The sequence below is a fragment of the Mastigoproctus giganteus genome, chromosome 13 (assembly GCF_048544385.1).
Source record: "Mastigoproctus giganteus isolate SK-2022 chromosome 13, ASM4854438v1, whole genome shotgun sequence".
Taxonomy (NCBI): Eukaryota; Metazoa; Arthropoda; class Arachnida; order Uropygi; family Thelyphonidae; genus Mastigoproctus; species Mastigoproctus giganteus.
This window is the reverse complement of record NC_143587.1, coordinates 70,183,691-70,199,918: the sequence shown is the minus strand read 5'-3', so window position 1 is coordinate 70,199,918 and position 16,228 is coordinate 70,183,691. Positions and strand designations below refer to the sequence as shown.

General features: G+C 37.4%; 1 protein-coding gene across 1 annotated transcript in view; it reads right to left on the bottom strand.

Annotated features, from left to right (window-relative positions):
• The window catches only part of LOC150076149 (uncharacterized), a 120,263-nt gene that overhangs the window by 83,231 nt on the left and 20,804 nt on the right, over nt 1–16,228 (bottom strand). Inside the window, exon 2 of the mRNA XM_090387270.1 lies at nt 82–149. Coding sequence (XP_090243396.1) covers nt 82–149 — 68 coding nt within the window. The remainder of the gene's footprint in view (nt 1–81; nt 150–16,228) is intronic.

Genomic DNA, 16,228 nt, shown 5'->3' with positions numbered 1-16,228 from the left:
TAAAATACAGAATACCAGTTTAAAAATTCCCACTTCTAATTGCATATACATGCCAGTAAACAGAAAGTTTCAATAACGTACGTTATATTGTTCAGGCTTTACTAGAGGTTCTGTACTTCTTTCTCTACTAATCTTAGATGAACTTTTTCCTAAAAATAGGGAGAAAATTAATAAATTTAGAACATAAATTTATATTTATTTATATTTGTTTAAAATTTGATTATCCTATAGAAAACTTATATAGAATTTCTGATTTTTTCAGAGACATTCAATGTTTAACCCTACAATGATGAGGATAATAAGCTAGTTTCTTTAAAGAAACCTCAGAATAGCTAGTTACCAATCATTTCAAGTGATCATAATTCTTTATGTTTTCACAGTTTTCATCAGCATTAACATAAAAAAGCAATTATAGCATATTAATCATTGGTATATAGTGAACTACTTTGTCCTTCTATATGGTTACTAACCAAGAGACTTAACTGTCATAAGTAATTAAATGTTATTCAAATGTTATGTTTGCAGTAGAACAGCTTTTGCATATTCACAAGTCACCTCGAAATACACTACAAACAACAGATACAAATAACATCACTGAAAGGCTAGTCTGCTGTTTGTTTAAAACTAATATGACACTGATATGACAGTTTCTCTATTCAATTCTACGCTCAAGCCTTTGTGGTCACTAATCAGTTATCAGGTGGTCTCAATTAGTGCATTTCTGGCTAGTATAATAATGTACGCAGCTTTATACGAGTTACAATGCAGCATGAAGAAATTAAAAGTATTTAATACAGTGAAGGCTACATGGTCTTAGAAAAGAAATCAATTCAGTAAACTGAGGGCTATCTCATTCTTCTATATGTTTGGCTAGAATATTTATGGTAGTCAAGAGTACACTGGCTACCAAGACAAGCTCACTATTTGGAATTTCTAATTTTTTCTAGTCAAAAATAAAATATCTTCATCATAATGCCAACGGTTATTTTCATAATAAAAAAAATCCAATATTTAAAGAAGTTTATAAATGAAACGTTAATTAGATGCAGAAATTTTTCTATCTACTAAGCAGAATTTTTTCTATCCATTTCTACACATAGATGAGAGATGCTGAAATTATGGTCTTTCAAAAACATGTATGAAGCTATGATAGTTACAGTTTGTGTTGTTCTGATTAAGCAGGTGTGATTCTTTTGTTATTCAGATATGTAGTTCATGAAATACTGCAAATCAAAGAAGGGAAGTAATTTCATCAAGAAATTTGTTTTATCCATCATTACTGGAGGTAATAATTCCTTAATATTTTCTTTCATGCAGTTCTACAAAAGTTTTATTAACTGAACATAATGCATACATATTGCTGTAGTAACTGGCAAGTGTATTATTACTGTACATATATATTACATAGTATTGCTGTAACAGTGCCAAGATACCTACTCTAGTTTTAATTTAAACTTTTAACAAAAATTATGCCCAAAATTAGAGTGGAAAAGCATATGGCTCAACAAGTATTCCTTGGCTTTGAGAGTTGCCAAAGACAGCTCTCCTAAGAATAAAAAAAAAAGAAGTCTTCTTGCATGTGCAATGTGAAGTACACACATGTAGTTGACAGTAGCTGAACATAAAACAGCTAGAGGAGAAAATCTGTGCATTAATGCAAAGAAAGCAAAGGAAGTAAAGCTACTAAATACTAAGCCTTCTACACCAACCTGAAACATTCTTCAAGTTTTGATCAAAACAGATGTCAGGTGAACTCATGAACTTAGAATTTGGATGATTATAATATATAACAAAAAAGGTTTTGTTTATAACTATTTCTTATATGTATTTTGTGTTCTGAATCTGATAGTGTCAATATTTTGGAGGCAATTGAAGGTTTTAAGTTTTTGAGAAACATATATATATAATATATATGCACATAATATTTTGATGTATGAGGGTGATCATTTAATTCACGGACTAGGCAAGATTTTATCTTAATTCTCTTCATCTGAATCATCTCAAAATACTCTCCCTTGAACTTTACACACTTTCATCATCGTCATACCCACAGATTAAATGCTTTTTGCAAGCCATTTTTCAAAAGACTGTGAAGTGTTGCCGTTGTGGCTGGGAGCATCGCTGTCAGACAAGAAACGCTTGCTTTTCAGAGCTTTCTTCAGACAGGGAAACAAAAAGAAATCACAGAGGGCTAAGTCCGATGAATAAGGAAGATGTGCCAGAACCTTGGCACCTATAGTAGTGATCAATGGATGCACAATATTAGCTGTATGGAGCCTGACTGTCTTGATGGAGAAACTACTTCACATCAGAAAGTTGTTGACATTTCTCAAGAATGGCGAGGCAAAATTTGACTCTGAAAACTTCAGAGGATGCTTCCTTATTCACAGTTGTTCCAAGAGGCACAAAATGTGTAACACAAATGCCTTTTATGTGAAAAAACACAAGAACCACTCGTTTGTCAGCTGAACCAAAGCTCGAAATTTCTCAGGTCTTGTTGAATCAGAATGCTTCCGCTCACTCGACATTTGTTTTGTCTCTTGATCACAGTGAAAAATCCAAGTAAAATCACAAGTCACTACTCGAATTATGAAGTTTTGATCCTGCATTTCAATCAAGCATTTCTTAGCAGAAGTCTATTCTTTGCTGTTTTTATTATAGAGTCAAATTGCATGGAATCCAGTGGACACAGATTCACGACATTTTCAGGTGAACCTTCACAATACTGTGAGCACTACCGTATGAAATGGACATTCTAACAGCTAATTCACAAAGCGCAATTTGTCTGTCTTCATCCAAGATTTCCTGGGCTTTTGCGATTTGCTCAGGAGTTGTCGAGGAGGAAGGCTGACCAGGATCATCTGCAACAGACTCATGGCCTTCACTGAATTGCCTGTTCCATTTAAGTATGGCCATCCTACCAAAACACTCAATACCATATACTTCATTCATCTCTTTAACTGTTTCTGATGCATTCAAACCCCATCTGACAGAATAACGAATTGCATATTGCTGTTCAATTTGTATGTCCAATATGATACTTGCTTCAAATCGATCGTCAGTGATATGCGGCTAAAAAAACTCTCTTCGTGCAACACTAGCTCGACAAGCACTGGCATGTGCACACAGAGTCTGCTCGGTAGCAATCAGGGAGGGTGCCTCTTGCAGCAGTTATGGAAAGTTCATGTGGTAAACATAAAATCTGTGTGTGTGTGTGTGTGTGTGTAACCAAGTGGTTCAGGAGTGAGAGTGCAGTGGCATGTGCTCTTTGAGTGGAGTAGACTGGGGTTCAAGCTCACGACTGCTAAATACAATTAACGATTGTATTGATAATTTATTGTAAACTCTACTGACCTGGTGGTTGCGCTGGAGTATAAACAAGAATTTTTATATATCACAATACTGGTGTGGACATATATCATATATAAATAAGTTCCTCAAAAACTTAAAGAAATACACAGTGAATTCCGGTTATTTGGGCCACATCGGGACTAGTGCATTTTGGCCCGATTAAGCGGCTGCCCCAATTATCCAAAGTTTCACGTAAAAAAGTTAAAACTACAAAGGACCCCCGCTTTACAACTGGTTCACTGTACAATCAAATCGTGTTATGATGGAGTCACCACAGTAAAGTACCGTTTACTATACGATGTGTAGTAAGCACCAGTCATTGTGATCACATTTATGAATTGAACTTTAATTCTATTAAACAGCGATTCTAATTAGCAAAAATAGGAGGAATATTATCCACAGGCTATAAAAGTAAAGACATATTAAGCACAAATTTACCCTTTCTTACTGTACCAATTAAAAAATTAAATTATATGTGAAAATCGGAAGAATAAACGTGATAATCGAAATAATTAATATGTGTACATACTAACTAGTTGACATTTCTGTTCACTGACATTTCTGGGTGGCGGTTAAAAATCTAAAACAGTAAAAAGATAAGCAATCAAATACAAAAAACACAGCACACACAAATTGCAAGTAGCACAATACGCACAAGTGAGAACAGAGTAACAAGTTACGAAGCTTTAAAAATAGGAATCAAGAAAAGATTCTGAAAATTAATTTTTTATACGATTGAAGATTCCATGGAAGTGTAAACACATTTCACCATAATAACCTACAGAATTCCAGCTGTCGGTAGTATCGCAAATTCAATAAGATCGAGTTTACTATCCATTTATGATAGACCGCACTAAGAGAAAAGCCCAATAAACAGGTGACTGCTAATTGCTTTTAATGTTTTATGTTCGTGACCACCAGAAATCCGACCAAACCACATGGTACGGTCGGAAACAATCGTAGGGTAATCTCCAGTGCTGCAGTCTCCTGCTCTGAAGCTATTTTCTCGATTGGGTTCTGTTTTTTAAGATAGGCCTCCGTAGCCGAGTGGTCAGGAGCGGAAGTGCAGTAGCACATGCTCTTTGAGTAGACCAGGTTCAACCTGATTGCTGAATATGGCCGATCTGCCAACCCGCACTGGACCAGCGTGGCAGACTATGGTCCATTTCTCCCAGCATGAATTGTTGAGGAGGCTTCCATCCTGCAGTGGGTTGATAATGGCTGCACTTTACCTTTTTTTTTTTTTTTTTTTTAAGATTTGCCCCAAATAAACCACTGTATATATATATATATATATATATATAAATAAAAATAAAGTGCAGCCATTATCAACCCACTGCAGGATGGAAGCCTCCTCAACAATTCATGCTGAGGGAAATGGACCATAATCTGCCACGCTGGTCCAGTGCGGGTTGGCAGATTGACCGTATTCAGCAGTCAAGGGCTTGAACCCCGGTCTACTCAAAGAGCGTGTGCTACTGCACTCCCGCTCCTGCCCACTCGGCTACGGAGGCGCCGTTTATATATATATATATATAAATATATATATATATTATTTTTTTTTTTTTGCATTTGTTATAGTTGATGGTGACACCAAGTTTTGCCAGTGCATATGAAGAGTACTTTTGACTACCACAAAAACAACTGTCATCATAAGACATAATTTTGTGGTAGTTGTAAATGCAGGCTTTTTATACTATACCTTTTACAGGGATGGGATACACTTAAATAGAACAGGTGCAAGAATATTTGCTGATGCTATGGATGCAGTAATATATGGGTTGGAAAACTGCTAGCTTGCGGGATACGCAGAATAATAAATTACCACGGCCACAGGCAGAGGTGAAGGTGAATTTTGCACAGATTCTATTAGAAAATGGAGCAAACTGGAAAGATTCTATTAGAAAATGGAGCAAACTGGAAAGATTCTATTAGAAAATGGAGCAAACTGGAAAGCAAGGTGTCAGGGGTTTCAAGCCTTACTGTTGGTCATCATGGAACAAGTAAATAAGTGGGCTGTGTAAGGATAACAAAGAGTAATAACACGTGCATGTACAGTAAGTCCTCGACTAACACGGATTCGTAGATAAACTATGCGGTTGCACTACTTCTACTTATGACTAGCCACGGCATCCACTGAGTGCCACTTTAAATATAATAAATTACGTTAGTGTCTGCTAATGTGAATTGATAGTAACATCGGCACTTTGTTTTCACCTTAACCACTTAAGTGTAAGTTATATCTTGTGAACTTATACTTGTAAACAAAATAAATATAAACCCTAAATATGTCTGCAAAAAGAAAAAAAATGGTGAGAATTATCATCATGGTGATAAGAAAAGGCACATTATTACTATGGAGACTAAAATCGAAATCATTACACAACATGAAAACACCAAGAATTTGCTGACATTGCATGTGTTTATGAAATGAATGAATTGACTGTTAGCACCATTATAAAAGATAAAGTTTGAATATGCAGCACATAAAAAGTTCTGTGCCAATGCAATTTACGATCATATCTAAAAGAAGAAGCTTATTAAGAGCAGAAATGGAAAAATTGTTGATGATTTGCATAGAAGACATGAAACATCAATGAATGCCGATAAGTCTTATGCTCATACAAGAAAAATCTTTGAGTCTTTTTGAAGAACTAAAGTGTAAACATGGTGAGAATGTTGCTAGTGAAACATTCATTGCAAGCCATGGATAGTTTCAAAGATTTAAGGGCTGTGCTAAACTACACACAACATCAAAATTACAGGTGAGGCTGCTAGTGCAGACATAATAGCAGCCCTGGAGTTTGTTATTGTTTGTTATTTGGTTTTTAGGAGCATTAGCAACTAAGGCCATATTGCTCCGGGATATGCGGTGGTTATTCCCTGAATGACCTTTCCGCATCCTCCGTATTTGGTGGTGACGGGCTCGAACCCCGGTCTAATCAAGAAGCGTGTGTTACGCACTGCTGCTCCTTCCCACCTGGCTACGGAGGCGCCCACAGCCCTGGAGTTTAGCATTAGTTAGCATTAGTAGAGGCATATGATGCAGGAAAGCAAGCTTATGCAGCATCAGCCTAAAAAAACTTGTTCCCATTTCACCCCTCCATACTTCCAAATACTTGTCCTGTTCAGCCTTAAATTTATTTAGGCTATCAACTTCCACAACAAAGGATGAAAGTCTGTTCCACCAACCAACTGGCTAAAGGCAAACTTCTGCACATCTATCCTACATCTGTCTTTCCTGAATTTGAATTTATGCCCTCTCAGGTGATTATTCTGAGCAAGAGGAAGAATCCCGTCAGCAACGAGTATGCTTGAACCATTCAAGGCTTTATACACCTCAATCAGATCACCTCGCAGGTGCCTAGTCTCCAGACACTGTAATTTGCAAAATTTAAGCCTTTCTTCGTAAGAACAACCCTTTGTTCCAGTCACTAATCTTGTTGCCCTTCTCTGTACTCGTTCCAACTGCTCTTCAACCTTCTTAAAATGAGGCCTCCAAACCTGTATACAGTACTCAAGGTGTGGCTTGACCATTGCCTTATACAAGGGGATAATCACCTCCTTATCCCTGCTAGAAAAATTCCTGTATATCATTGACAAGACACTATGAGCTACTCATGCAGACAGTCTGGCACTGCTCAGAAAATTTCATATCTGCCAGCACAATTACCCCCAGGTCCTTTTCGTTCTCTACCACTGTCAGTGTAGTACCTTTGTGAACCACATCATAGAGTTGGTACGTTACTCTGGGGTTACTGCTTCCTGTATGTAGTACTTTATATTTGTCAATGTTAAACTTCATTTGCCACCTCTCAGCCCATCTGCTCAACTTTTCTAGATCCTGTTGCAGCAGCATACAAATTTGTAGCATACAACAGCATACAAATACAAATTTGTACTGTTATTAGTGTCCTTAACAGCCTTGCCAACCTTCGTACCGTCTGCAAACTTGGACATTAAGCTTGATATACCATCATCAATATCATTTATAAATACAGAAAACAATGGCTCCAACACTGAACCCTGAGGGACTCCGCTAATAACATTAGTCCACAATGAGCAGTGTCCACTGATTACCACTCTGTCTTTTCCCACTCAACCATCCCTTTATCCATAGCAGCAATTTCCCTGCAATGCCACACTGCTCCAATTTGTTCAGCAGGCTTCCATGTGCAACAGTATCAAAACCCTTTCTAAGATCCAAATATATGATATCAAAATTATTCCCTGCATCCAGTTCCTTTGTGAACCACATCATAGTATCCAATCAAACTGGTCAGGCAAGACTTTCTTTTAACAAAACCATGTTGTGCCGAGCTATAACTGAAGTCTTGTCTAGATGATCCTGCAGTGCTTCTTTAACCAGTACCTCCATTCATTTTCCTGGAACAGAAGTTAAACTAACAGGTCTATAATTACTTGTGTCACCCTTTGATCCTCCTTTGTGAATTGGGGTCACATTTGCACATCTCCAGTCCATGGGTACATCCCCTGAGTCCAAAGAAGCTCTCATAATTATGGCTAAGGGTTTGCTGCTTCTTTTAATATAACTGGATAGATCCCATCCACCGCAGGTGACTTTTTTATGTTTATCTTCAACAATTTCTCCTCCATTTTCCTCTCAGTTATTACAAAATCATCTAGCTCACTGCCAGAGTTTAACTCACCTCTGGCATTCGCCTCCCTGAATAACTAACTCATCATGGGTGAATGTAGATGCAAAATACTCATTTAGTTTGTTAGCCTCCTGAGCAGGATCATCAACAGTTGAACCATCAATATCCAGTGGACCAATCTGATTCATCCCTTTCCTTGTAGAGGTTACATAGGTAAAGAACTCTTTGTTGTTTTTCTTTACATCCTTTGCCAAAGATTTGTCGTAATCTGCCTTTGCCTGCCTAATTTCCTTTGTGACTTGGTTACAGACCAGCTTATATCTAACATAGGCTATCATAGGATAGATGTGCGGAAATTTGCCTTTAGCCAGCGGGTGGTTGGTTGGTGGAATGGACTTCCATCCCTTGTCGTGGAAGTTGATAGCCTAAATAAGTTTAAGGCTCAGCTGGACAGGCATTTTGAACGAACAGAGGGGTGAAGTGGAAGTGGTTTTTTTTTTTTTTTTTTTTTTGGCTGATGCTGCATAAGCTTGCTTTCTTGCATCAAATGCCTCTACTAATGCTAATGCTTCCATGTCACCCATTAATTTATATGTATCCCATGCATTTTTCTTCTCTGCCATATGTCTCATTAATTCACCTGACATCCATTTAGGCCTAAACCTTGAACAATATTTCTTAGTTGGTATGTGAAGCCTAGTAGCTTCCAAGATAAATTCTTTGAATGCTTCCCATTTTGAATTTGCTGTTGGTAACATCATCAGTTGGTCCCACCGTATAGAATTTAAATATTGTTTCAGACCACTGTAGTCGCCTTTAAGAAAGCAAAAATCCTTTCCTTTACCCCTGATGATAGTTACCTCTTTGAGTAAATCCCACTTCAGCACACTGTGATCACTGCCACCTAGTGGTTCCTTTATCTATAGATTCTTAATGCATGAAGAATCACTACTGATAATCAGATCAAGAGTATTACTCCCTCTAGTTACCTCCCGAACATGCTGATGTAGAAAACAATCATCCAATAAATCCACAAAAGCCTTGCTAGTGTGTGAGTGACCAACCCACAAATTCCAGTCAATATCTGGGAAATTAAAATCCCCCATTATAAGACTCTCTGATTTACTGGCCCACTCTATTTCCCTGTACAGTTTCTTATTATACTCATCAGAGTCATTAGGCCTATAGCACAATCTTACTCACAATTTTTATCTCCCAATGCTTAGGTCACACCAAACTGACTTGACACTGCGCTGTCCAGTGATGTCGACTGGCTTCACTTCCTTGGATTTTATGTGTTTTTTAACTAACAGCATAACCCCTCCTCCCTTCCTATCCCGTCTTTCCTTCCTGTACACATTGTACTCTCCAAATTCCAGTTCTGCATTCCTTATATCTGTGTGACACCATGTCTCTGATATCCCAACAATATCTGCCTTTGATGTTTTGAGCAATACCTCAAATTCATCAAATTTATTTACAAATTCCTAGCATTGGTGTACATGCAAGTATACATTCTCCAAGACTTTGACAGAAATCATCAAAAACGAGGATTACCTACCACAACAGGTCTTCAATGTAGACAACACTGGTTATAATGAAAAAAAATGCCAGATCGTTTTTACATATCGCAAGAAGAAAAAAACTATGCCAGGATTTAAGGTATCAAAGGACAGAATAACCCTTCTTTTTGGTGGAAACGTCTACTGGAGGTTTCAAAATAAAACCACTGTTAGTTTACCACAGCAAAAATCCAAGGGTCTTCAAAAATATTTCAAAGGCATCGCTATCTGTTGTGTGGAAGTCCAATCGAAAAGCATGCGTGACATAAGAAAATTTTCAGGACTGGTTTCTCCATCATTTTCTGCAAGAAATTTTAAAAATATTGCAAAGGAAACAACCTACCATTTTAGATATTACTGCTGGTTGATAATGCATGGTCAACCAACAACTATGCGTGACTAGTCACGAAAACATAAAAGTTATATTTTTGTCTGCAAATACAACTTCTCTCATTCAACCCATGGATCAGGGTCTAATACAGACATTCAAAAAGTATATCTACGAAAAACATTTAGACAGGCATTAAGGGTCACTGAAGGAGAGAATGCCAGATCATCGAAGCAGTTCTGGAAAGAATTTGATATTTATAAAGCTGTTAAAAACATTGATGCTGCCTGGAGTGAAATTACAGTATCAACAATGAATGCCTTCTGGAAGAAACGCGCCCTCAGTTCGTTCAAGATGCTTTGGGAAGTGAAGAAAATGAAGATGTAATTAGAGAGCCTGTGGAAATGACCAGAACATTGGAATTAAATTTAAAGGAAAATGACTTTATTGAATTGTTGCAAAGTCATAGGAAGGAATTAAGCAATGTAGATTTAATGGAGCTTGATGACCATAAAAATGAAGCCTAGGTTTTGGAGGACATACAAGAAATTGAACCATCAAAACGATTTGATACTAAGGAAATGGCAAAATGCTTTAAAATGATCAACAAAGGACTAGCTGGCTTAAAAGCTCAGGATCCAGACACAGAATGATTTGAAAAAGTGATTGGAGTGGTGCATGATGCAATTGCATGCTACAAACTGATTTATGACGAGAAAAAAAGAGCTAGTGCAGACATCATTGGACAAATACTTCAAGACTACCATCAAAATCTCCAGAGACTGAGAACATATTAAATGATTATACAGAATGGGTATTTTCAGCTATATTAGATAAATTTTTATATTTACGTACTAGATAGGATATTGAATGAAGTTTTATTTCCGCAAAGTTTTCATAAATAGAAGTTGATTTGCTTGAATTTTCCTTTCAAATGAATATACAATTAAAAATAGATCATATTTAAGCAATATTCGACTTAGGCAGTTTTTCAAATTGTGTGGAAATCACTGGAATGAATTAATTGCATAAGTGGAGGACTTACTGCATTTTTCATGTACACTAATGCCAGGAGCATTGTTAATAAACTTGATGAATTTGAAGTACTGTTTGAATAATAAAACGCAGACACTGTAGGGATAGCAGACTCGATATCACTCAGACATAAGTGATAATGAATTTACATTTGAGGAGTAAAATGTATACAGGAAAGATGGACAGGGCAGGAAAGATGGGGGTTATTAGCATTAGCTGAGGCATATGATGCAAGAAAGCAAGCTTAAAAAAAAAAAAACCCTTCGCATTTTACCCATCCGGTCACTCCAAATGTTATTATTATTTAAAATTAAAATTCCTAATGAGAAAATTGTTGATACTCAATGATACAGTAGATCAGAATTGCTATGCAGATAAATTACTATCTCTGTTTGAAGTGTGGAATGTACTATATGTTGTGATTTCATTATCTTTTCTGTTAGATAACAAATTTGTATGGAAAAAACTGTTGTATATGAAGAATTACAACATGTTGTCAAGAAATTTACTTTTCTTAACAAGTTCATTTATTGTAAACAAATTCTTTTGATGAAAATAAATTGTATTGTATTATTATTATTAGCTATATGGTGCAAGGAAGCCTGAGGCTTATGTTGCACCAGCCAAAAAAAATTCAGAATTACCCTGAGAGAGAGAGAGAGAGAGAGAGAGAGAGAGAGAGAGAGAGAGAGAGAGAGAGAAAGATGATTTCATTATCTTTTCTGTTAGATAACAAATTTGTATGGAAAAACTGCTGTATATGAAGAATTACAACATGTTGTCAAGAAATTTACTTTTCTTCACAAGTTCATTTATTGTAAACAAATTCTTTTGATGAAAATAAATTGTATTGTATTATTAGCTATATGGTGCAAGGAAGCCTGAGGCTTATGCTGCACCAGCCAAAAAAATTTCAGAATTACCCTGAGAGAGAGAGAGAGAGAGAGAGAGAGAGAGAGAGAGAGAAGAGAGAGAGAGAGGAGAGAGAGAGAGAGAGATGAGAGAGAGAGAGAGAGAGAGAGAGAGAGAGAGAGAGAGAGAGAGAGAGAGAGAGAGATGATTTCATTATCTTTCCTGTTAGATAACAAATTTGTATGGAAAAACTGTTGTATATGAAGAATTACAACATGTTGTCAAGAAATTTACTTTTCTTAACAAGTTCATTTATTGTAAACAAATTCTTTTGATGAAAATAAATTGTATTGTATTATTATTATTAGCTATATGGTGCAAGGAAGCCTGAGGCTTATGCTGCACCAGCCAAAAAAAATTTCAGAATTATGCTGAGAGAGAGAGAGAGAGAGAGAGAGAATGCATGAGTCAGAAGTAGAAGGGAATCACCAAGAAAGAGAAGAATGATGATATCCAGCTAAGGACCCTGGGTGTGCCAAACCCATACTCACCAGATGTGAGCCCCCCTGAGCGGGGGCTCACATCTGGTGAGTATGGGCTTAAATTTTGTCTAGTTCAGTTTTAAATTTATTTAAGCTATCAACTTCCACAACAACAGATGGAAGTTTGTTCCAGCAATCAACTACCCATCAGCATCTGGACACTAGGCATCTCGCAGGTGCCTAGTCTCCAGATGCTGCAACTTGCAGACCTTAGGTCTTTCTTCATAAGAGCACACATTTGTTCCTCTCACTAATCTTGTTGCCCTTCTCTGTACTCATTCTAGTAACTCTACATTCTTCCTAAAACGAGGCCTCCAGACCTGTATACAGTACTCAAGGTGTGGCCTGACCATTGCCTTATACAAAGGGATAATCACCTCCTTGTCTCCACTAGCAAAATTCCTATATATTATTGACAAAACTCCATGATCTGCTTTGGCAGCCTGTCTGCACTTCTCAGAGAACTTCATATCTGACTGCAGAATTACCCCCAGGTCTTTTTCATTCTCCACCTCCCTGAGTGTAATACTACACAGTTGGTACATTTCTGTTGGGTTAATGCTACCCATATGCAGTACGCTGCATTTGTCAATGTTAAACTTCAGTTGCCACTTCTCAGCCCATCTGCCTAACTTTTCTAGATCCTGTTGCGGTAGTGTACTGTCTTTATTGTCATTAACAACCATGCCAACCTTTGTAACATCTGCAAACTTGGACATTAAGCGTGATATACATTCACTGATATCATTGATAAATACACAAAACAACAATGGGCCCAGCACCAAACCCTAGGGGACTCTGCTAATAACATTAGTCCACGTAGAGCAGTGTCCATTTATTACCACTCTCTGCCATCTCCCACTCAACCATCCCTTTATCCATTGCAGTACCTTGTCCTTAATGCCATACAGATCCAATTTGTACAGCAGTCTTCCATGTGCAACAGTATCAAAAGCTTTCCTCAAATCAAAGTATGTGATATATCAAAATTATTTTTAGCAGCCAGTTGCTTTGTGACCACATCACAGTATCCAATAAAATTGGTCAGACAAGACTTCCCTTAACAAACCCATGCTGTGTTTGAATTATTGCTGCTGTCTTGCCTAGGTGATCCTGTATCACCTCTTTAACCAGTGACTCAATTATTTTCCCCAGAACAGAAGTTAAACAGGTCTATAATTATTTGTATCACCCTTTGAACCCCCCTTTATGAATTGGGGATACATTTGCACATGTCCAGTCCATGGGGACCTCCCCTGACTCTAAGGATGGTCTCATAATTATGGCTAAAGGTTTGCTTACTTCCCTTGCTGCCTCCATTATAATTGGATAGATTCAATGTACCCCCAGGTGCCTTTTTTATGTTTAACTTCAACAATTTCTCCACCACTTTGCTCACAGTTATTACAAAATCATTTAACTCCCTGTTAGAGTTTGATAAACATCTGGCCCTCTCCTCCTTGAATAACTCCTCATGTGTGAATGTAAATGCAAAATACTCATTTAAATTGACAGCTGTCTGAGAATGATCATCTACAGTTAAACCATTGATATCAAGTGGACCAATCTGATTCATCCCCTTCCTTCTAGAGTGTATGTAGGTAAAGAACTCTTTGCTGTTTTTCTTTGCATTCTTTGCCAAAGATTTCTCATAAACTGCCTTTGCCTGCCTAACCTCCTTTGTGACTTGATTACAGACTAGCTTATATCTGTCGTAGGCTGCTGTGTCGCCTGATAATTTATATGCATCCCATACAATTTTCTTCTCTTCCACGAGCCTCATTAATTCATCTGACATCCATTTAGACCTGAACCTTGAACAGTATTTGTTTGTTATTTGGTATGAAAAGCCTAGCAGCCTCCAAGGTTAAGTCCCTGAAGGTTCCAATTTAGAATTCACTGTTTAAATTCTACAGAATTTAAAAACTGTCTGAGACCTCTGAAGCCACCTTTACGAAAACAAAAACGCTTCACTTTACCTTTGATGGATTAAGTAAATCCCACATCAGTACACTCTGATCACTGTCACTTAGTGGTTTCTTTATCCACAAATTCCTAATGCATGATCATCACTGTTGATAATCAGATCAAGGGTATTACTCCCTCTGGTTGCCCCTCAAACATGTTGCTGTAGAAAACAATTCTCCAATAAATCCACAAAAGTCTTGCTGGCGTGCGAGTGGCCAACCCACAAAGTTCCAGTCAATATCTGGGAAGTTAAAATCCCCCATTACAATACATTCTGATTTACTGGCCCATTCTATTTCTCTGCACAACTGTTCACTGTTCTCTGCACAACTGTTCACTGTACTCATCAGCGTCATTAGGCCTTGCACATACTCCTACTCTCATTTTCCCTTTCCCAGTGTTTATGTCACACCAAACAGACTCAACATTGCATTGTCCACCCATGTCAGCTGGATGCACTTCCTTAGATTTTGTGTTTCTTAACTAACAGCATAACCCCTCCTCCCTTCCTACCCTGTCTGTCCTTTTTGTACACATTGTACTCCCCAAATTCCAATTCTGCACTGTGCTCTTAGTTAAGAAGCATATTAAATGTAAGGCAGTGCTTCCAGTTGACATGAGTAACCAGTGCAATGCCGAGTCATTTTGGTGTGATATATGCGCTGAGAAGACAAATTCAGAATAGGCGTGTGTTATAGGCCTAATGAATATACCAAAAAAAACTATACAGAGAAATAGAGTGGGCCGGTAAACCAGAGTGTCTTATAATGTTGGATTTTAACTTTCCGGATGTTGACTGGATTTGTGGGTTGGCCACTTGCACATTAGCAAGACTTTTGCAAATTTCTTGGATGACTGTATTTTACAGTAGCATATTAGAGAAGCAATAAGAGGAAACAATACTCTTGACCTGGTAATCAGCAGTGATTCCACATGCATTAAGAATCTGAAAGTAAAAGACCCACTGGGTGGCAGTGATCACAGTGTACTAATGTGGAATTTAATTAAAGACAAATACTGACAAGGGTAAAGGCTTTTGATTTCGAAATTTTGATTTTGATTTTAAATTCTATGTAGTGAGATGAAATGATGTGTTACCAACAGCAGATTCTAAATGGAAAGCATTTTAGAGACAGTAATCATAAAAGCTACTGGGCTTTTCATTCCAATGAAAAAATACTGTTCAAGGCTGAGACCTAAATAGATGTCGGTCGGCTGAATTACTGAGACAAATGGCAGAGAAGAAAAGTGCAAGTGGTGCAAATAATTATCAGGTGATTCAGAAGCTATGGTAGATATAAATCAGTCCACTATCAAGTCAAAAAGGAGGTTAGGCAAACTAAGGCAGATTTGTGAGATGGCTCTGGCAAAGAATGCAAAGAAAGCAGTAAAGACTTCCATGTTTATATTAACAGTACAACAAAAAGATTGAATCACACCTGGCCCATTTGATGTCAGGAGGTTAACTGTTTATGATCCTGCTCAGGTTGTTGAAAATTTGAATAGGTATTTCGCAAGAACATTCACACATGAAAAATAATTTAGGGGAAGGGATGCCAGAAGTTTATCAAACTGCAACGGGAGATAAATAACTATGATAACTGAAGGGAAAGTGGAAAAGGAAAATGTTAAAGATAAACATAAAAAGCCTGCCAGCTAGGGTGGATGGGAACTATCTGATCATAATAAAAGAGGCAGCAAAAGAGGTAGGCAAGCCCTGAGCCATAATTATGAGGGCACTCCTTGGATTCAATGATGACATGCGTAATTAAGGACCTGTTAGCTTAACAACTGTTTCAGGGAAAAGTAATGGAGTCACTGGTTAAAGAAGTAATGCAGGACCATCTGGACAAGAATGCAATTATATTGCAGTCACAGCATGCATTTATTAGCGGTGGTCTTGTCTAACCAATCTAATAACTTACTATGATGCAGTGACCACGGAAATGGATGCAAAAAATAATTTTGATA